This window comes from Tyto alba, unplaced genomic scaffold, assembly GCF_018691265.1.
Source record: "Tyto alba isolate M040663 unplaced genomic scaffold, T.alba_DEE_v4.0 Super-Scaffold_10, whole genome shotgun sequence".
NCBI classification, from domain to species: Eukaryota; Metazoa; Chordata; class Aves; order Strigiformes; family Tytonidae; genus Tyto; species Tyto alba.
Window position 1 is genome coordinate 19,753,672 of NW_024881262.1, and position 22,470 is coordinate 19,776,141.

At 39.7% G+C, this 22,470-nt stretch overlaps 1 protein-coding gene across 7 annotated transcripts in view; it reads right to left on the bottom strand.

The window, feature by feature from the left end:
• Positions 1-1,672: 1,672 nt before the first annotated feature.
• The window catches only part of NYAP2 (neuronal tyrosine-phosphorylated phosphoinositide-3-kinase adaptor 2), a 146,092-nt gene continuing 125,294 nt past the window's right edge, over positions 1,673-22,470 (bottom strand). For 5 of the 7 annotated variants that reach the window (XM_033005443.2, XM_033005442.2, XM_033005445.2 and 2 more), the window contains one exon: positions 1,673-5,735. In XM_033005443.2, coding sequence (XP_032861334.2) covers positions 5,508-5,735 — 228 coding nt within the window. In that variant the 3' untranslated portion in view covers positions 1,673-5,507. Of the gene's footprint in view, positions 5,736-12,405; positions 13,200-22,470 lie in introns of those variants that run through there. The other 2 variants (XM_033005444.2, XM_042798212.1) reach the window with 2 other exon arrangements.

Here is a 22,470-nt window from a genome sequence, read left to right on the forward strand (position 1 = left end):
GGTGGGGAGAACACTAAAACCACCACCCACCCCAGTGCCAAAAATCTCAATTAAAAGGTGACAGGTGTGTAATTTTGTTTTAAAGGCAAAACAGCACCATAAAAGAGGTGTTGTCAGGTTTAGAAAATAAATGCCAAATGTGTTCAGTCTTGCCTTTGAGCAGTATTTCTTTTCAGTTGTCTTTCGTTTTTGTAAATTTTATTTAGTTTCCTGCGGTTCCCTTGCCAGCTCTGTCAGCGCTGGCCATAGATCTGAGAGATGTTGGCCCATCTCTCCTCTCGACTTCCCTGCTTTGCTCAGGGCAGGTTACTCGTTCCCAAGCAAGCCAGGCCCCTGTGTGCTTTAATTGCTTCGCAGCCACTCTGGCACCAGCTAAGGTCACTCTGAGTGACTGTGGTGGAGAAACAGCAGTAACTCCAGCCAGTGTTATTGTGACAGCTTTTAAAATGCAAAAGGAGCAGAGACCTAAGATAAAGCACTGTAGGCACCTTTCCACTTTTAAATAAACTTAGAGCAAATACAAGTGTAAAACTCAACCATCGCTTTTTATGGTCTTGTCTCCTTTTCATTTAAACCTCTTAAGAAACAACAGCACATAGAAAGTATTTCTGTGATGGCAAATAAAGTGACTACACATATTTCAAATGGGGAAAAATCTGAATTTGCCCCAAATTTATGCTCCCTGCTGCATTTGGCAATCCTTCCCTTTTGTTCCTTCTCTGGTTCAGGTGCTGCTGTCTCCACCAGCGATGGGGCATGGCATGGGGAGTGAGGTGGATGTTGGAAGTCATCCTGGAAAGTCTTTAGAAATGAGCTGGGACACAGGAACTTCGTGTACTGTCCCACTGGAGTACAGACAACAATCTGTTTCTTAAACTAACAGAATCTCTTTTCCTCTTTTAGGTCTGGAGGAATCCCTGTAAAGACTTTTTCTGTTCATTTCTAGTCATCCCTTGCTTACTTAATCTTGGAAACCTTTTTTTAAAATTACAAAATGTCTCCTTAAAAAAATTAGAGGGATGGTTCTCAGTCACAGAAATCGGCCTAGAAAACTTAAACAAATAACACAAAGTATTGAAAAATTGAGCACTGGAAGATCAGAATCATTTGCAAGGTTGTACAGGTCCTTTTCTTCCCCCACAGCCCATCCTGTCCCACTCCTTCCACTGTGGAATTCCTCTGTAAGGACTGGGTTTTACATCACGATGAGAGTAAAGTTTCTGTCTGGAAACATGGAAGATTCTACTGACTTCTAAACAGATTTTTTTTAGAGCTTTATGGAGAGCATGATGGGTCGCTCTCCCATTTGTGGATATTCTGTAAACGGAGATCTCTGAAGGCGGAGTCTTTGAAGTGAGCCTCTTCCATCTCAAATTGTGAAAGGTACTTATAGAAAAATTTCTGTCTGCTCTTCAGAGGACTCTTATCCTAAGGATTCAGTTAAGAATGGCACTCATAGCATTAGATGCAACCAGGCATGACTTACAAATAGTAACCTATTAAAGCAATTCATTAATTTCCTCCAACAAATGATGTGATTAAAAATGCACCTAGGGAATGTTATAAATGTACAACTATGACTTGACTTTTCTTCCCAGGAATCTCTGGCTAATACCTAGTGAATAACTCACCTCTCAGCTGAAACCATCAAATGAAAATGAATAGCCAAGTATTTTAAACTATTGCTTTTTATTATAATTACACCGGAGCACAAATAAATAAGCACTAAATTATTGTAAAATATTGTCAATGCACTAAAGAAAGCAGAATTGATCTTCAAACAACATCTTATTACTTCAAAAGTATCAAAGTACATTTAATTACATCTTACCTAAAAAAATCAAGTACAAAAATGAAAAGAAAATTAATATGTATTTATACTGTGTATATAGAAACGGCTAATAATATATGATTACAGTTAGCCTCTAGCTACTCCTTACTCCTACACAATCTCAGGCACATACCTGACAATTTCTAATGAAATATGAAAAAAAGCAATATGACATTCAATTTCAAGATATTGGTAAATGTATTACATTGGAATGAACACAGAATGATTTCATTTTATTTAAAAACCCTGTCATTTAAAAACATAGTGCCATTGTCCACTTAAAAATAAACAACCCAAACCAAAAAACCCCATACCATTTTATACCATTTGCTTTAATTCGTCAAAAGGAGCAATAAAGTAGACATACATTGGCTAATATACGTAAACACATTTTTAGTGCAAGAATAACAAGACCTGTGACTTTACTGTGCTTTCTTGAAATCACAGTGCACTTTACACAAATTGCTACACTATAATGTTTAACTTCAGGAGTTTAAAGCAAAATAAGTGCATACCAAACAATTTCATATATACAGTCTTCTTAAGTGTGTGTATATATGTGATCTGTATGTATATACAGATTGCATATTTATACAGACTACAGCTTTAATGACCGTGTATAACTAAGCACTGCCATTCACCCTGTGACACAGAAACTGCTGAGACAATAGGTGGTGTAGAAAATGTTTAACAGCGTTTGGATGGCACGCTCTCGGCAGTATGACGTGCCTTTCACTCGAGCGATGGGGTGGGCCAGCAGCCACGGGACGGGAGGGTGGCGTATGTCTTGCTCTGGCTCTGTCCGTGACCTTTGGAAGGAACTCCACCTGAGCCTCGCCTCCCTCCTCTGTGAAACGATTCTTGCAAGCATGAGGTTTAGTTCACATTTCTAAAGTGCTTTGAAGGTAAGTGCTTTACTTTTTCATGTACTGTCGCACTTTAAAACAAAAAGCCATTGTTTCCATGGGATACAATGGAGGTCTGGAAGCACATGGGCAGTTATTTAGGAAGGACAACGTAAACAGTGTTGAGCAATAAAAGGAAAACAAAGAGTGGTTTTACGGTGGGCTAAGTGTACAAGCAAGTCTGCTTAGGACAAGAATGCTTCAATTCCCTGATCATTATTCCTATTATGTACCAATATGAAAAGGACACAGTATGAACAAACACTATTAAACACGTAACTGTTTACATTAATGTTTGCCCTCTTCCAAAGGGCCTGGCACTGCAGCGCCCGTGCGTACCCACGGGACTGGACTGCAAAATCGGTGCTTCGGTAGCAGGGTTTTTAATGTAATTGCTCCAGAAGAGACCAGTGCAGAGCAGGAGTATCAAGACTGACTGAACGCCGACTTCCATTTTGTCACCAGAGACTTGGTGCAGTTGGGGGAAAGGGTTGAGCCAAGTATTTCACACATGGTTATGAAAACTTCTTCTCTTGCCATGTAACAAGGAAGACAAAGCATAAACACTTTCTGGATAATGAACCTGTTATCTCAACAGATTTCTCACAACCAACAAGTCGTCTTCTTTCCAGCAGATTCTGGAACTTTGCGAGATCTCTGGAGTTTTTCTTCTGCCATTTTCTTTCTTTAAAAAAAAGAGAATAAGCAGAATATACAGTTGATGTCTTTTGGATGTAACATGTACTCAAAGATTCCTTCACAGCCTCTGGGTTTTTTCCTGTCTTCTGTCATTTCGGCTGTGAGGGGCTCTTTAAATCTGCATTTCAATTGCATAACCATTCCAGCCACTGTATATTCATAACACACATCAATATTTAATGTATGTGGGTATATACGTATGCACACATCTATGAGTATATATATAGAGATCCATGCATATATACATATATATGTGTGTACACATATGCATATATACATATACAATAATGCTAATATACATACACACATATAAACACACACTTTATCTTTTACAGAAATCTCAGTTTGGACATCAAAATATACATTAGTTAATTAGTTATAAAATATTTTAAAACTTTATTTCAGAGGCTGAAAAGAAACTACTACCGATAAAGCATTACTCAAACTCAAACTTTAGCAATATAGATTACAAAAACCTTCTAAAATTTGTTATTTTTGGTTTTTTTGATCAGCAATTACAGCTGTGGAAATGCTGTCAATATAATTTAAAAGAAAAGCCAATATAACAAGAAGTTGCAAACAACACACCTTTTCTTCTCAGTGAATATAATATTAAAATGATTGTTTTAAAGAGGGACTTTTGTGCTACCAAACTTCAGACGCATAGATAGAAATTTAAATATACAAAATATATGCCATAGATCTTTTTTTCCCTACTCCACAGCAGTACAAGCTTCCCTCGTTCTCAGCAGATCCTTTTGGAAGATATTTCACCGCATGGATTTCACCCTCATAATCAGTATAAGCCATCTCTTTCTCCCGTTAAAACCAGGAGGTCATAATTCTTTGGTCATGACATTATATTCTGTTAAAATGGGTGTAATGTAATACAGGATTGCAAGCCAATTACAGAAGCAGCCGGGAAGAAGAAACAGCATACCCGGGAGAACGTGTTACGTGGGCCTCTGCTTCAAAACCGCGTGAAATCAAGAGAGATTTCCCTACTGGCTTTCAAGGGGTCTGAATTCCAGCCTTTATAAGTAACATAAAGAAATCTGACACAGAGTAAAGTAAGGATGTGTTGCTGGATTTAAAAATAATAAACATGTAAACAGATTTTGTTGCCTTTATTTTCTGGACCAAAGACAAATGTGGACAGGAACCGTGGCTGCAGTGCCACCGCCTTAACCTGCAAAGCGACTGGGTCTCTCCGTCACGGGCTGTACAATGCTTAGTCACAGTGAACCATGGTCTCTGCTAGTCAGCTGAATATAATGAAGAAAGAGTTTCTGTTGCAGGCTTTTCTGCAGAAAATTTAGTTTCTTGGCCAAATAATTTTAGCAACTGATTCATAGAAAACCAAGGGCAATTTATCTGATTAACTTTATGGGAAAACCGATGCAGAACAATTCCTGTTTTAAATGCATCTTGGGCACCCACATTAAGTGCTTTTATTTGCACTGCTTGCAGTTTAGCTGTTTCCCACCAAAATTCTCCCTTGTCCAGCCCTTCCCCACCCAAAGCTAAGGACATCTAACGAGTACAACTCTATGTAATGTCTACAGCCCTAGCACCAAGTTGTTTTGTACATTGTCCTGTTCAACAAAACGTACAACCACATGCTTTTGTACAGAGGCCAAATCCAGGCAGGTAAGAGAAATAAAATGGTCACGGCAGGGCGGGGGGAACATTAGAATGCCACATAGAAAATAGGTAATAAAACAGTATAACAGTAACATTATATAGTAAAATTCTTCATAAATTTTTGAATTTTTATATATATATATATTTAAACAGTGTATTAGTTTGGGTGTTTTCAATATATTGGCGAAATATTTACATTTTGATATCTTCTGGATCCAAAAAAATCCTGGATAAATACGTATGCGTTAATCCAGTCGCAAACTTAAATCTCTCTCTTGATTGACAGGTGAGCACGGTATCGGTGTGTTTTTTTCCTAGGAAGTTCACCACCTGCAGGTAAGTCTTAGGTTAGAGTCTTTGCCTTATTAAGAAAGCAGGCTACCTGTGCATGGTGCAACACAGTGGAGAGGGCATCCTCCACACGCCTGTCAAATTGCTGTGTCCCAGAAAACAGTTTGTTGTTTGGAATAAGGAGGAGGGCTATATTTCTTGGTCCCGGTATTCTTTTTCCAACTCGGCAAAATGGGCATGCTGTCCTGTTTGCAGAGTCCTTTTTCTGATTTCTGTCGAGCTTTTATTTCTTTGCAGAGGCAACGTTTTTTCTCAATCATATCCAGCATTGTATGGTCCCCTTGCAACCACTGCATACACGTCACCTATGTTTGGGGGGAAAGAAAGAAAAGAAGGAAAAAGAAAAGAAGAAAAAAACCATACAAATAACTATTTGGTCATAGATTGAATATGTTGTTTCTTTGCAAGGTTAACATTACTCTTATTTGAAACACTTTGATTTGTTTGATAAACAGTAAATCTCTATGCCAACAACAGAAACAAAGTCAGTTTTTACTTTTAACTACTACTTTAAGAAAAAAAAGGGGTAATAAAAGGTCTCCTTTTTAACTTCTCCAGAGCACTGAAAGCTAATACAGAAAAATGTTTTCGGCAAACTAGCACTACTTAGATTTTATATGATGGAATAGATCTTAAAAAGGCACATGGATCTTAACAACGTCCTTAAGTTGTGGAAATAAAAAATTCTATACACTGAAACCCATGTTTTATATTGCTTTCCAAATCCAATCTGTCACATTAAAAGCATGGTGTTAACACTTGTGAGTATCAAGCTAAATATAACCCTGTGTTTAATTTTTTTTAAATGATTTAATGAGCTCCATGTGAATTATATGGATTAACCTATCCCATTCTGTGATGATATTTCATTAACTGGAAGGCACTAAGAGTTTAGAAACTCCATGTTTTCATGCATGTAGAATATTTGAAAACATGATCCTAATCAAAAAACGAGGTTAGCATATGTTTAGTTGCAAGTACATGTCACAGCCCCTCTGAAGCCTGAGAATGTGGCTTCATTTGAGTTCAGCGGGGTGCTCACATGATTGAAAACGTGTGTGTCTTCAAAGGCTTTTCACTGGAACCAAAATCCCCAATACAAAACTATCCTGAAAGGGTTCATCATATTTGGATGACACACTGTGTATACCTGCACATCAGAAAACTTCCTCTCAACACTTACTTTGCAAATTTGAAGTGATGTCTTGAGTCTCCCAACATTTATTTTCTACATTAGTCATAAATTAAGGATTTGTGTGTAAACGCACACCATACATTCGCGGGGGCTGTCCAAGTACATCTCTGATCTTGTCATGAAAACGCACATGTACAGTAATACTTTGGCAGTGTTTTACGGTTCATGAAGGAAATGTATGTTTATTATTAAGAGTATTTGAGTACATTTAATAATGCATATGCCTTTCATTCACAAATCTTAGAATGACAAGTGTGGGCACACATCAGGTTCCTAGAACCAGTGACTGGTCTTTTTACAAGCCAGTATAGAAACTTCTGTTGATCTTCATAGTTTTTGTGGTCAGCTTGAAGCATATTCAGCATTTATTGATAAACAGAGAAAATGTTCAGACTCGTAGCAACAAATAAAGCAAAACAAATAAACATGAGCAAGTCTACCAGAGAAAGTAGTAATAAACTATGTACTCAAACAGAAAAATAAGCGCAATATAGAAACATGTATATTTTTTTCAAATATCTTTGTAAAAAAACGTTTTTTAAGGGGTGACACAGGGTAAAAGAATTTCAGACAGAATTACCTTTCTTTATACAGAAACAAACCCATGCTTACCTTATGCATTAGATAGTACTTTGATTAGAACAAGTTTAAAACACAATATGAATTTCGTTCTTGAATATTCTTACAAATTTGTAATTGCACAGGTAACATATCTGCAATGTGTCTTCCTGAATGGCTGAGCTAAAAGTCTTCTGGAAGCCTGCTGTGCCTGCTCTTCCTAATCGGATATTTATTTTCACTTCAGGAGTGATCGAACATTTACTGCGGTGCAGGCAGGCACAAGGCCTGTCATCTGCCACGGACGTGAGACTCTCTTTTTGGGTGCCCAGGCCTGGTCCAAAACTCACCGACTGAACCCGACATACTCCTCCCCGCCCCCCGGCTCGACTTCACAGGTCCTTGGGCGAGGCCCCACCTGAGGCAGGTTCCTGCCACGACACTCATCAGTGACGGGTTAGTACTTACGCAGCAGTGTCTTCAGTTTGGCTGGGTCCTCCTACGCCGGGCAGGAGAGGGGCACAGTCTGCACACAATTCATTACACAAAATATTCACATCACACAGCTGCACACCAGCTTCTGGGCTGGATTTGACGACAACAGTGCTTGAGTGGGGATTTCCTCTTCTAGGCATCGGGAAATACCTTTTCTTTTATAACCCATCATGTAAGTAAACAGAGCACATGCCAATACCAAATCCTTATGGTACGCTGTGTGCTCCAGGCATCGCAAGCACCACCTGCAGCACGTACGACAGTCACCGTGAGGGTGTTACCCCCATGTCACCCCCACTCTCGCCACTGTACTACATGCAGTGCCGTTGCTAACACAGTGTCTTCTGGTAGCTGATCTCCTTTATTGGATTCAAGGGGACTGAAGCAGGATTTTGAAATGCTAAGCTCTAAAATACCAGTTGCAACTTCCCAAAGATAGAAATGGTGTTGCAGAATGTATCAGTTACACAGACACTCTGCCACCCCCTTCAAAACAGCCCCTAAAATAAACCCAAGTGTAGGCAGCTCCAAAAATCCTTTTTTATACTGGCCACCATATTGTGTTGCTGTTAGTGAATCATTTATTATGAAGAATTTTAGTTTCTCCACTTTCCCAGACACAGATCTTCAAGACTACTTGTGATATTTTTAATGTGATTTTTGTTTGATGGCTAAGTCCTTCACACCAGCATCTTCTTAGATGTACTGTCCACATGGTACATTCCTCTCCTGTAACTCCACTCAGGTAATGGTATGTGCAGCATGAACATGCAGAACTGTTATGTGCAAAATTATTTGCTAAAATAGACTAAGTGAACACATGATGTTGAAAGGCTTGGAGAAAAAAGCTTAAAAGTGAGAACAAATGTTAAAGGGCTTTATTTGATAGTTTTGCCCAGTTTTAGTGTTAATGTGAAACAAAATAAAAATGTACTGAACAAGAGCGCATGTCTCTTGAAGCTGAAAGACACAGCGAAGAGGAAATCGCCAGTTTGTAGATCAATGAACTACAGAGATGACAGCAGCCATGTTGCTAATACAAAATCCCAGAGTGTTAACTAAATTTTCAGTGTGTCCTAGACACATTACAGGTGCTAAGGCTCACAAGCTAACACCCAACCCAGCTGCTTAATCATAGCGGTAACCCTCCATGACTTCAGTAGGGCTACTGAGGTGTTTAAAGCTAATGTGTTTAACACTGCAGACTTAGGCCTAATCCTTCCTGTGATTGAACTGATGGTGCTCTCACTTAGTTCCTTTACTGAATTTTTTCATATCCTCCCTCCTTTCTGGCTTCAGCCTGCTCCTCTGGTCATGCACCAGATTGTTAATATCTCTGCTATATCATAACAAGGGATCTTTTCAGTGTGAGGCACAAAAAATAACGAAGTTACAACTTAATATATGGAAAAAATTAAGAGCATTTTTAACATTATACAGCCATATAGCTCTCCCGTTCCTGAAAGATCCCATAGGATGTGAGGAACGGTACACATACTGCAGCATGTCAGAGCTTGGCTGCAGATGTGGATGTAGGCAGACAGGCACAAAACACATCAGCACTGGAAGCAACAGCCAACGAGACACAACACAGGAGAAGCAAAGTTGGTTTTGACCAAAGAGTCTTGGCCCAAAGCCTGTTCTTACTGAAAAGGGAAGAGCAAGACAGCAGCTAATGTTAGGATTGTAAGGCGAGATGTCCTGGAGACACCAGGATGTGTATCAGGTACTATGCCACATAATCTCCTTTGAATTATGAAATTTGATGATTATCCATCAATTTTTGTTTTGATGGAATTTTTACTCATTAAATTATCCAGGGTGTAAGACACCTCTTTTTTTTTTTTTTTTTTTTTTTTACAAAATCAGACAGAGCAAGAGTGAAGGAAAACATCAGTCAAAGGCCCAGAACTTTGGACATTCACCTAGAAGTTAGGCTGGAGGTAGGCTCAAATCCTTGCTTCTCAGCAAGCAGTAGAAGCTGAGTGATAATCAGGTGTGTATGAACCATACAGGAATGTAGAGTGGTTGCACAAATTCTCTCACCCGAATGTGACTGAGTGCAAGTGCAATTGAGGATGTTTCACAATTTCCCAGGAAACACACTAACCCTTCAATTATTCATTATTCTCTAGTTTTTTTCAAAAATCTTTAAAGCAAATGCCTGTTCCGAACTTGGAGATCAACAACAAAAAGTAAGAAACTTCTCCCACTGTACAAAACTGAATTCTTCTATACAGATTTAATCACCAGCTTTCTTGAAGGCCTTTGGAGAAAACAGTCTATGTTGCCACCTTACTTTTACTCTCTGCCCTTATTTTTTTCTGGTATTTTTATTCCCAAAACATTGGATGTGAATTTTATTAAGATCTGTTACTCTCAGGTTCTATGTTGGCAGTGCCATGGAACAAGAAGTAATATTATAAAACCATCTTTCAACTGAGAAAAAACCCCAACTTTACACATCCTCAAAATAATGCAAAATGTTTTGTCCAAGAAAACCTTCCTAAGTAAAAAAAGATCACTTCTGGTGACTGTTTTAATGCTTTAGGAAGATCAGAAATGAACTAGACAAACTAGTTCCCTTCTCTGCAAAATGCCACCAGTATGTTTTTGTGCATAGGTGTTTCCATTAGCAGTGGGCCTGCCTTCATTTCTTCTTACCTCACAGGAATTAAGTTTTTAATTATTCCAGAAAGATAAGTAGCAGTCTTGATGGTTTACAAATATATGTATTGCTTAAATTAGATTGCCCTGAGCTAGATCACAGAACTCTCTTGGAGCAGAGGTTTGACAGGCAGAACATCTACAGTTCAATCGCTCTTAGAGGATGGGATCTGGAGCCAGAGGTCAGCACATGCCGCAGCTCTCTGCCACATCAGAATTTACTGAGGAAAGCTCATAATCCTGGGGAAAACTCAAAAGAGGGTTTGGGGAACAGACAATGACTCATGCTACCAGCAACTCCCTGGTGTCACAGCAGACTATTTCTGTTTTCTATTGCCCTGGCATGGGCTCTGCCCTGGCCCCAGGCACCCCCACCACTGCTCGCAGAATAATGCCGGTGCAGCTCCAGCCCGTGGAGCAGCCTGCACCAGCAGATTCGTAGAAGTGCTCAAAATATGGGTGTTTAAAGCAAGAAAGAGAAATGTAAATGAACATGGTTATTTCCCTGTTCTTAACTAAGCAGGATAGCTTGGTTTGTCAAACAGTTACAGATAGAAAAAGATAGAATAAAATATTCTCCAATAATACAATTAAGCAGATACTGATAGATACAACTTTGCACACCTGCTAATTGTGCAGCAAACATCTTGTATCTTTTTGTTGGTGACTATTCACAATATGGGACAAGACTTTCAGGCCCTTCAGGAACTGGGCTTTTATGATAAGGAGCACCAGGTGAAGTGTACCAGTACAGTGCACAAGCACATCTGTGGAAATTACTGAACACGTCTGCTACTGAAAAAAATATGGCAGTACCTATAAGTTATATACAAACCAAATGATCCCATGTAGCATAGCCTTTCCAAATGAAAAATGAGGGGTGTGAGAATAAAAATCTGGCAGCTGGAAAATACATAGATAGATAATGCTCTCTCTCTTGGTAAAGAGTAGAGTCCCACTCACTTCCTCTTGTCTCAGGTGGAGCCACACGTAACTTTAATCGTGAGCCCCGTGCCAGGGTGACAGAAGAGCAAGTGCCAGGAGCGATTCCACTCCTCCAAAGTCAGGCCGCAGGGGTGAAATGGAGGTAGGATAAAGTCATGCTAATTCCTGGTGCTGAGAGGTGTTCCAGGAAACCTAACACTGAAAGGTGCACTATAATTTTTCACATGAGTGCCTGTGAAAATATGTGCTGCTAAAAATGCCATGGGGAGAAGAAATATTTGAAATATTGTAGGCAGCTCTATTACCAGTCACAAAATGCTGCCAATTTTCATTCATTTTTGAGGAAGGTTTTCTAACATTTGAATTGACCACCCAATACTTCATGCTCTGGACACTTATATGAGGGGTTTTTTTTGTTTGGTTTTTTTTTTTTTTTGTCTTGGTTTTTTGTTTTTTTTTTTTTTTTTTGTGCTGTATGAACTTTTAATGACCTAAAAAAATATTTTCCACTATAGTTTACATGAGGGCTTTCGTTAACACCATATCCCATTCAGCTGTTTCTCCTCACGTCATCTTGGCTGGTAAGTTCTTGGTTTGCCTATTTTTAATGCTGCTGGTTTGTTTGAGGTGAAATCAGAAACTCTGGGCAATAAGAGAACCCCACCGTGCAGTGGTGCTTCCATAATTTTTTTCTAGTACTATAGGTTCCCACTTACTGTGCTGAAATTGCAGAGGTTATGGGGCTGAGGAAGATCCTGCTCCCTTCTGGCCCTTGTGAATGTCTCCCTGTCCTGCTGGATGAGCAGAGGGGCTGACTCTTCATTTACAGGAAGGATGGGGAAAACTACATCACACATATGTGATCATGGACGTCATGTACAAATACCCTTTTCTTTGTGACAACTGTGTATCACAGACAAAATGGAAGCCCAACGGCTGACAGGAGGCTATAACAAAGTGATCTTAAACCAACAAAAAATATCATGAAATAAAAAGTATCAGCAATATTTGGAGGAGATTATTAGAAATATCTCCTGGATCTATAAACAAAGTGACCTCTAACAGTGCAACTTGTGTGCAGTGCTCCCCACCGTTCAGCAGAGCCAAGCATGCTGGTTTGTTTTGGCAGGCTACAGTAAGTGAAGAAGAAAGGCCTTCTGAAAGCCACTTACCATCCTCTGGGAGGAAAGGTACTCCCTCCCTCTTGCCTGTTCTCAGACAGGAGTTTCCAAACTCTCTTTCCCACTGAAACTCTTGACGGCACTGTCTCTGGTGCAGATGAGCCCCAGCCATCTGGCTGGGTAAGGTATTTCCACTCGGGAGGGTGTGAAATCCCACTCCTAGAAGGCAGTCGTGTGCCCTGGGTGCAAGTGGTGGCAGGCTATGTTAAGTAGCAACAGTTACTTCACGATCTGCTATCTGATACTCCTAGCTTGACGTGAAGGTCCTCTCAGCACATGTTTGCAGAAGGGGAGTTGTCCAAGGCAGGAGTTCAGCCAGAATCAGGTTTCAGAAAATCTGAGCAGTGAGATCCTCACCCATTTGAAGCCAACAGGAATGTACCGGCTGACTCCATGGGTCCATGAATTTGACTACAGTTTGTTCAAACAAATAGTAAAAAAACCCTCAAAGGATTTAAAAAGCCTTCAGAAGAGCACTTGGAATATTATGTTGAACAAGATTTCTTTTGCTAACCATTAGCTATAACCATTTCACTGCAGTTGACTGTTGTTACTTCCAATGGCTGAAAAAGTCAGTGAGTGAGGGTAGAACTAGAGGCTAAATCTGCAGTCAGTTCTCCCTCTAACAGAGGGACTCTGGAATGACATTGATAGGGAGGACAGCGTAATTTGGCCCAGGAGAGTTAGTCGTTCGTATAGCTCTGTGCTGCTAACTCATTATCCTGTTACTGTTAAATTCAAAACAACAATTGATTATTAATACAAAGGTGATTAAAGTAACACTATGTTCAGGAACACGCCGGATGTGCAAGGTGAGCTGTGAAAGCAGACACTCTCCATGCAATTCGTAGTGCATGGTAACGCTCCCCAGGGACACTGGACAAGGTAACTGCAAGTTCTTCTCTAGAAGTGTCTGAAGTGTTTTCTAGAAGGTGTCCTACAATGCCAGCAACCACATTAGAATCATCCCGTGCATTCACGTACTCACAGCACAAGCACACACAAGGTGCTAAGTGCCACACAAACCACCCTTTCTGGCCTTTCACAAATTCTTCTTTTTAGGAGACACAAGTAACATCTCTATTTTCCCTCTAAGCACTTGGGAAAGAATTCCCCCAGCATGTTAGTTTTAATTTTGACAAAACAGTTGGGTGGGAAGGAACACTTTGTAATCTTACCCTCTGTGTTTACATTAAAAGAATTCACCGATACCTGCTATTCCAACTTATGAAACTATATATGTATCACATTTTATAGCTATTGTAACATCTGAATTGATGTGTTTAATGTTTTGCTTTACATTATTCTAAATTTCTAAACTTCTGGAAATATGTTTTCTTACAAATGTTACTACTATGGAAAAAAAAAAAAGAAAACTAGAGTCCCTGTAAAAACTGTTCTATCACTTAATGTAATTATACAATGCAGTATCGTAAGAAAAGTCTGGACGCCTTTTTTCAAACACAGAACTCCCTAAAAGACTTATTACATTGTCTTGCACTCTATGGCCTGACTAATCCAGCACTTAAAAATAACTGATAAGAATCTTTGGAGCTCCAGGAGTTCCCGAAGATTCAAGATTATGAGCAATTAATCCTTATCCTAAAATTAAATTATCAAATGGTTAGTAAACCTTCAGCACCTCTGATTCCAGACCTCCAGTTTCATGATTCATTGCTTCCAATTACTAAATGTCACAGTTACTTTATACAGAACCAGCCCTCCTATGCCTTGAGTTTTCCAGTAACCCTTGTATTATTGCTGAGGCTATCAATAAAGCAAACTTTAAATAATAAATTCACCATCCTGCTTTCCATTTTTATATTGGCAATCAGTCTAGCTATAGATCTTCCTGATCTTGCATTATTATCTTATTTGGAAACATGAATTCTTCTCATCTAAGCTTTTTTTTTTTTAATACCAAACAACTGCCTGAAATGTACTGCTTGAACTACTGTTAGTTACACAACCTGTAAATGCTAGTATGTCTAAAACAAGAGCCTGTAAAGTAGCTCATATTAGGTATATTGTGTAAAGTTGTCTCATGCATCTCATTTATGCAGTGGATCATCACAAAGTGCACGCCTATTGAGATCACTCATTTAAAATCAAAGCTTAATCTATACCTTCGCTAAGCAATAAATGCAAAACTCAAGCAATTCACCATGATACATCCTGTTGTTCACTGTAAAACAGAAAGAAAAATTCACAGGTCAGTCACAGGAGGGACAAAGGATAGAATACTCTGCCAGGGTGCAGTGATACAGAGATCTGCTAACTGCAGTTTGCAGTACAGCACCTGCAGGTTAACACTCTAATGTCCCAGATTTCCTTGAGAGGTTACTAAACCTGTCTCCCCACCTCTTCCTCTCGCTGGAGGTTGCTGCTCCCTTGCACATGTGCCTGAACTGCTCATGAACCAGCCTTAAAACAGCAGGATAGTTTGAGGCAGTGACCTCAATGACCACTACAGCTGGCCCTGCCTACGACTGAGTCAGGGATACAGAGGATCTGAAGCCTGCTATACGCCAACTGAAAAAGAGATATTGGCAGCATATGAAGGAGATCGAGCTGTTTCGGAAGTGACTGGTACTGAAGCACAGCTCCTCCTGGCACCCCGGCTGCCGGTGCTGGGCTGGATACTCAAAGGGAGACTCCCCCTCCACACAAAATGCAACTGATACCACGTGGAGTAAGTGGGTCGTGCTGATCACACAACGGGCTGTAATTAGTGTTTCTTACTCTAACCCATGGTAGTTTTGAAAAACTGCCAGATTCTAAATCTCATACTGAGATGAACAGCCTGACTCTCTTTGCATTAAGAGGTGACATGGAGCAGTGAGAGCTGCTGGTGGGCAAGATCCTTTCCTCCTTCCGATCCAATCCCTGCAGACTGCAGAAGCTCTCATGTACGAGGGAGCTGAAGGCAGCGGGGTATATGCTCTAGGTATTGCTTCGGGACATCCAACAGAGGCCAAGAAGGACCCAGAAACTGAATATGGAAGAATGAAAATGAGTGGAAACAAGACCAAGACTTTGGAAGAACTAAGAACTAGGAGAAAGTGGACATTGAAGCCAATCCTAAAGTTACAAAAATGTAACGTGGGGAAATAACAAATTTCATTAGTTTCCCCATTTTATTTGACCTAATTTTTTCCAAGATAAAAATATGTACATAAGCTTCAGCACTCTTCCTATCAAAGTCAATACTAAAACTCAGGATTTAACTGACCTTTACTGCTGTGACAGCTGAAGAACCTCACCACAGCAGTTTTCCAGTAAGTCACCTAAGTCTTTATATTTCTCTAGCATTTTCAAGAAAATGGTCACAGGAATAATTTAAAAATACAAACAGTATAAAATTATCAAAATAATATATGAAAAGAGAATGCATCAGCACTGAAAGGCCTGGTGCCTTCAGCTCCTCCTGTTTTCTATTGGGTGATGTAAATACACAGATATCTCAGTTAGAGACTGCGAAGTTGCTTTAGAGATGAGAAATTTTGAAATATGCTCTTACAGTTCTTTTTTGATGGCGAAATTGAGTCAATGATAATTTTCTTAGATTAAATGCCATTTCTTAGGTATTGTACTGATACAATAAAAGAGTTTATGAAATCATGACTGAAACCAACAGTGAATGTACAGAGATGATCATATTCTTGTAGGTGGTCACATCTTCCTTTTTAAAGATGCATAAAAACATGATTAAAAGGCAGAGATCTCAATTTAGGATTAATTTCTAACTCCAATTTGAAATGCAGTTAATGAACAGTTACTAGAGTTATAAATTGTATCAAGAGTTTCTAAAGAATCCAAACATGTAAGAGCCTGCGTTAGTATGAGAGACCCCATCTGCTCTAGCCTCACAGCAACATCATGTGATTTCATTTATATCAAAAATTGCTCAAACATATAGTACCCAAATCTAATATAGACACGATTTCCTGACATACAGAATAGCTGAGATACAGACAGATACATGCTTTAGAAAATGGGATTCAGTGGGTGCAGCAGTTCCCTGTACCTTGTTTCTGTTTTTCTGTTTAAAAGGCAATCTCCAAAAGGATGGCACTGGCTGATACAGTGGGTGACACCGAATCAGCACTAACTCGTTGAGGAAACTGCAACACACTAAACCACGAGCTCTGAACCAGGGTCTGCCAAACCAGGACTTTGCTCACAGGCTTCCACGCATGGAGTGACCAGGCCAACTCGACTTAGCTGATAACAGCAGGAGAACTTCAAGTTCAGATCTCCAGAACAGGGAGGAAATGTAAACATCCATCTTGAAAGGAATGGCTAATGACAATGCATGGCAAACAAAACATTCAGCTTCATGGTAACCTAGACACACGTATCACCTGTAACATAAGCAAACAAATTGTCAACCAGCAAAAGCATGCTGTTTTTCTCTGATTATGTTTATGTTTTAAAGTTTGATGCAGAAATCAAGCAAGAGCCATGATCTGACCAATATTAATTTTAAAAATGCATATTGCTATTGTCTTTTCTCATTTTTATTCTTTTCTATTGTGAATTACACAGCTGTGATTATAAACCCCAGGTAGCAAATGTGCTTTTCCAGACAGTAAAAAAAGAGATGGGCCAACTGAACCCAAGAGTCCACTAATAGCCACTGACTTGGCAAAGGCGTAAGATCTGGCTGCTGGCACATAAACACCGAGCTCCATTAGTGAAATGTGTCCTTTCCCCATCCTATTTTTTGTTGATGAAAAACATTCCTTGGACATTCTGGTTATAGCTTATGAGTGAAATGGGAATTTGCTGTTGACGTGAGGGAGGTCAGAATATATCCCTATAACTTTAAATTAAAAAATGAAAAGGATTTTCTATTATACAATTTTAGTTGGGATGAAGGCTCTTCCTAGCAGTGGCTCTGTTATCTTACAAGTTCCTTAGTACTTCCTGCATAAAGATCTGTCTTCTGAGACTTTTCTGAGTAGCTGCTGCCACTCTGCTGCAGTAACTTACTACGCAGTGAGATTGGTCCAGCTGGACAAGCTAATACAACTATAAAATTAACTGTAAAGGAAGCAAATTTATCACTCCTAGGTTTCACAGAGAAACACATATGATTATCATTGAAGCTTCAATTCAGTGTATAACTTAAATACATGCTCAACTGGAAAATATGTATCAGTCATCCCCTTGGTTTACAGGGATATTTTGCTATTTACAATAAGCCAGTGCTTTGCTGCCTCAAGGCCAGGTAACTGAGCCTACATACAGCTGTGTGGTGAGTAAGAATAATTTTACAAAGGGCTAATAAATGACTGTTAGCTGTTTTAATAAATGTCTAATCAATTGGCAATTATATGTTACTGTGGACTGCAAAGAGTAAGAGGTCTGACAAATAGCATTTGTAATGTTCCCATAAAATTGACTTGAAGTATGATACTTTCACCTGTTCCTACGGCTCACCTGCACTGGAGAAACTTCTTTCCAGCCTAAGGCCCTTTTATAACCAGCATTTATACGTGCAAGATGTTACAGACGTGGGTCACCCCCTAGATTTGTTGCAAGTCCCTCATGTGAATAGAGCTGGGATTTGCAGCACGGGAGTCCAGCTTGTTAAGGGCATTTCTAAACCTAGGAGCACTCAGCCAGCATAAGACACAGAGAACCAAAACTAGTGTGGGCTGTTACCAAACATTTTTCAACCACAGAAAACTGTCATGAGAAACACAAATATCTTTGCAATTTTGGATCTGTTAAAATAATTTTTCTGAAGAACTGGAAACCTTAAAATTAGTAAAAATAATAATCTTCTAAAGTTCTCATTTAAAATACACGACATTTTTATTTTCATTGTTTAACAAGACAAAATGAGAATAAAAGTCGGTTATCAAAAGTGGCTGCTGGCATTCATACTTTTTTATAATTGGCATACACATAATGTATATGAATAGCCACACATTTCTAGTGAAAGACTATGAACAAACACACATACATATACAGAGATATATAAACATACTATACATACATACATGAGTGAATATACATATTTATGTGCATACAGTATACAGACAAGATACTATACAGGTACAGTAAGTGCAATATACTGTATAAGACTATATAAACACCGAAAGATTCTGGTGAAATGGTGACAACCATGAGAACAAAGCTTGGATGGTTTGTGACTTAACGCAGATGGTAGGGAAAACCTTGCTGTTCTGTGTCGTGTTTTATGCATCAGGCACACACAGTTCGAACAGAAACATGGTACAATACATTTGGTTCATATACAAAAAAAGGTAAGACAAGTGAGAGTGCATGGAGGTAACTGAAATGCATATGAACAGACAAATAAGGTTGTTCTACCTAGAATACAGAATGTTTGGTTCATTTACAGAGAATGCCTACATATAAACCCATGCTTTCATGAATTCATGCCATTTTTATTTCTATTTTTTCCTTTAAGAATATTATAAAATTCTTGCCCTGAGTTAAACATAAATACACACAGAAAAGGGGGGAAAAAGAAAGGAAATTGCATGCTTCTGGGTTGTTTTTTTTTTTTAATTTTTTTTTTTTAAACCAAGGCACGATGTCTTCAATAGTGGTTGCAAGACCTTTTGAAATGAACTTAGCAATTGCTATTGTTCTGGTACTGCATCCTTCTTAATGTGACTAAACTAATTGTTTGCACACAAAAGTCTCAGAACAAGTTTTGAAGTGACTTTACAAGTTTTAGAAGAGAATAAGTAAATTTATGAGAAACATCTTAAAGAGAGATTCCCTGAAGAGGAAGGAATGCTACCAAACTAAATTCCTTCATAGGCAACTTATTGATGTTTGAACTGAAAAAATTACACTATGTATTTGTTTAGTATTACTGTAAATAGTAACCTATTTTTAGTGGAACCATGTACAATTCTGCAAAGCAGCTGAAAATTAAATGAAAAAATTCCAAATAACTTTTAGTTTCTTATTGTAGGAAGGACAGGACAGTGATCTCACTGATTCAGTGTTTTGTAAGCTGCAAGAGTTATCACTTAGGAACATTTGTTCAGTGATGCCATAAGACTTTCAAGGCGTGTATCTCCCCATCTCATCGACTTGCATAAGGCTTTTATTGGAAATATTCATTTCTCTGTGTGTTGTATTAAATTCTACATACCTGGGTACAAGTCTGACTCTCAAAAGAAAGATCTGGGTGCAAAGGCCATGCTTGGCTGTTGCCCCCATGTCTGAACCTTCAGGCTCCAGAGGCACACACTCCTCACCAACTCCCAGGGGCTCTGGAGGGTACCTCACCTCCCAGGGAACAACCACCTCCATTGTGCTGCATCGGCTGCAGCATCTGTTCCGATAAATTTCTCTGCTGAGCTAAGGCTACTCTTCAAAGTACTGAAACACACCTCCCCAACTCTATCAAAACCAGGCACAATATAAAAACCCCGTGAAACCACAGAGCACACAGATGAGATCTTCTCATGCCTGTTCTATGCCTTCTAAAGAAACTGTAACTCCCAATCTGAGAAACCACTAGGTAAAGACAGTAAAAGACATTGAGCAGGAAGTAAAAACCCTCATAAATGCTGTATTTCATTCTTTGTCAGAATACTGTTGTATTTGAAAAGTCTCAACAACTTCTGTGAGGGAACAAGACTCTTTCTGTACTCTGCTGGCAAGCTTACAAAGCCAATGCAAGAACAAGAAGAGATCAGAGTAAGGGAACGGAATATTCTTCCTCCCACTCTCTTCCATCACAGCTGAAATAGTGGCAGCCACGACGGCACTCGAGGGTGGGGAAAGACAGACTCTAGGTCTGGTGCTCAGCAACTGGTCACTCTGTTCCCATCTCTGACACCCTGTTTCTGTGGCATCACTTCTACAGCTGACCCGCTTTCATCCATCACTGCTTCTCCCCAACATGTCCCTTTTGTGCCTAAAAGCCATGCTATTGAGCAGTATGGAGAAGGGGAGCCACCAGAGCCATGCTCAGGCCTTGGGACCTACCATGACAGCAGTGCGTGCTCAGATCCACCTCTGCCCAGCTTCCCCCGCGCCGCCAACCAGAGGCCACTTTGGTGGCACGAGGGCTGCCGAGCATGCACTCTCTCAGCCTCCTGAATCCGAGTCCTGGCACAGTAGGCCCCAGCAATCCAGTGACCTGCTTCTGCTGCATGACCAGCCTGGCTGAATGCTGAAAAAAAGCTGCTGGGACAGAAACAGCAGGGCTGTCTGCCAACAGAAGATGGCCTTGACATACTTGTTTCTCATGCCAACCAGTCAGGCGTGCCTTGGAGGTGAGGGATGATGGATGTGGCAATTCCATCCACTTGAAGGTTTGTGTTTTCTTTTCTTTCTTCTTTCTTTCTTCCTTTCTTTCTTTTTAAATAAGCATTCTCTATTTGCAGTTTGTATATTTAGAAACAATTTGCACTGCTCTGGACCCATGCACTGATTATGTAAGACCAGATTCAAGCTGAAGCTGAAACTCAACACAATGAAATGTGGAGCCTTCCCTAAAGCATTAACATTCTTCTTGTTTCTCTCATCCAAAATGTTGACAGTGTATTTAGCTGGACTGATGACAGCAGAATTTTGCCTTCCTGTGTGCAAGATACTTGTTCTTGCAGGAAAAAAAAGTAATCCAACCGCTCCCTCTCGTGGGCATAGGGCTCTGCTGCACTTTGTAAAAGCACAAAAGCATACTTGGAAATCCAAATTCTCACAGATTTTTATCAGTGCAAACTCCCCAGAGGGCTGTGTGACATTTCACAACACAGCTTGTGTCCCGGCACTTCTTTATAGGTGGTGGCAGTCAGTGTGATGGCTCATCCCTGACTGCTGTGAACATTCACCCTGAACAAGAAGGCAAAATCCTATGGCTCTGGATCATTCAGATTTTCAAAGACACTCAAGCCACACACTGCTCAAATCCAGACATCGTTTCAAGGTAGAAGTTGGCCTATGTCTCATCAGTGAAGTGCTTGTGCCAGGGGTTTCTTTCTATATTCCACCATAGGTTCTTCCACACCTGTCCATCCTCTCAGGACCCAGAGGAAATTCCTCCTCTCAGCTATTTGCAAAACCAGCATCCACAAAATTCAGTCTATGTCTGCATTCATTTGTTTTCATCTACACAAACACTGAAGACTTTTTCACTAGAGGAGCAAGACTTCTCCATGAGAGGGCCGTTTGAGAGAGAGATATCATTTGTAAAATGATCCTAGTAAAATTTACCTGGTTTTCCACTTTTAGACATTGAAATGCAATTCACTGTCTTAGCGGCATGTAAAAGTAATTAAAACCACCGTCAGAGATACAGTGGATTGCACCCCAAGTAGATTTTACACTTTCTAATTTCACATAAACTGAAACTTAAGCAATTCCTGATAGTCACATATTTACCAATCTACTCCCATCTGCAACTGCTTACTTTCTCATTTATTACACCAAGCTTACAAATCCTTGGGGTAAGGACAGTCTTTGTTCTACACACACTGTCTACCAACACAGGGACTTTATTTATGACTAGGACTCATAGACACTGCTGCAAACGTTATTGTGGTAGATCCTAGTAGCCAACATTTAGCAGGTTTTTTGATCCAGTGACTATTCCAAGACTTATTAAAGGTGGTGGTTAAACATAAGGAGTAATTAAGTCCCTTTAAGGGAATAGCTCCACAAGCAAAAATAGAAGCTACTATCCAAAGCAATAAATAGTGTATAGAAAGTCCAGACCAAAACCCCATGGGACTCTGATTACAGAGTGAGAGACATGGGACTGTTCCCACACTGCGGACATACATTTTGAATGAAGGAAAAGATCAAGTATCAAAAAGGAACAACCATAATCTTGGCTCCAGAAGCACAGAGGCAGAGATCTCAGAAGCATTGCACTGGCCGAAGGGGAACACTTGGCATTTACACACAGGGAAAAGAAGAAAACAATTGCCACCATCCCATGAATTGTTTCATATGTTTTGCTATTCTACATCCAAAATACACAATAGACTTTCAAAA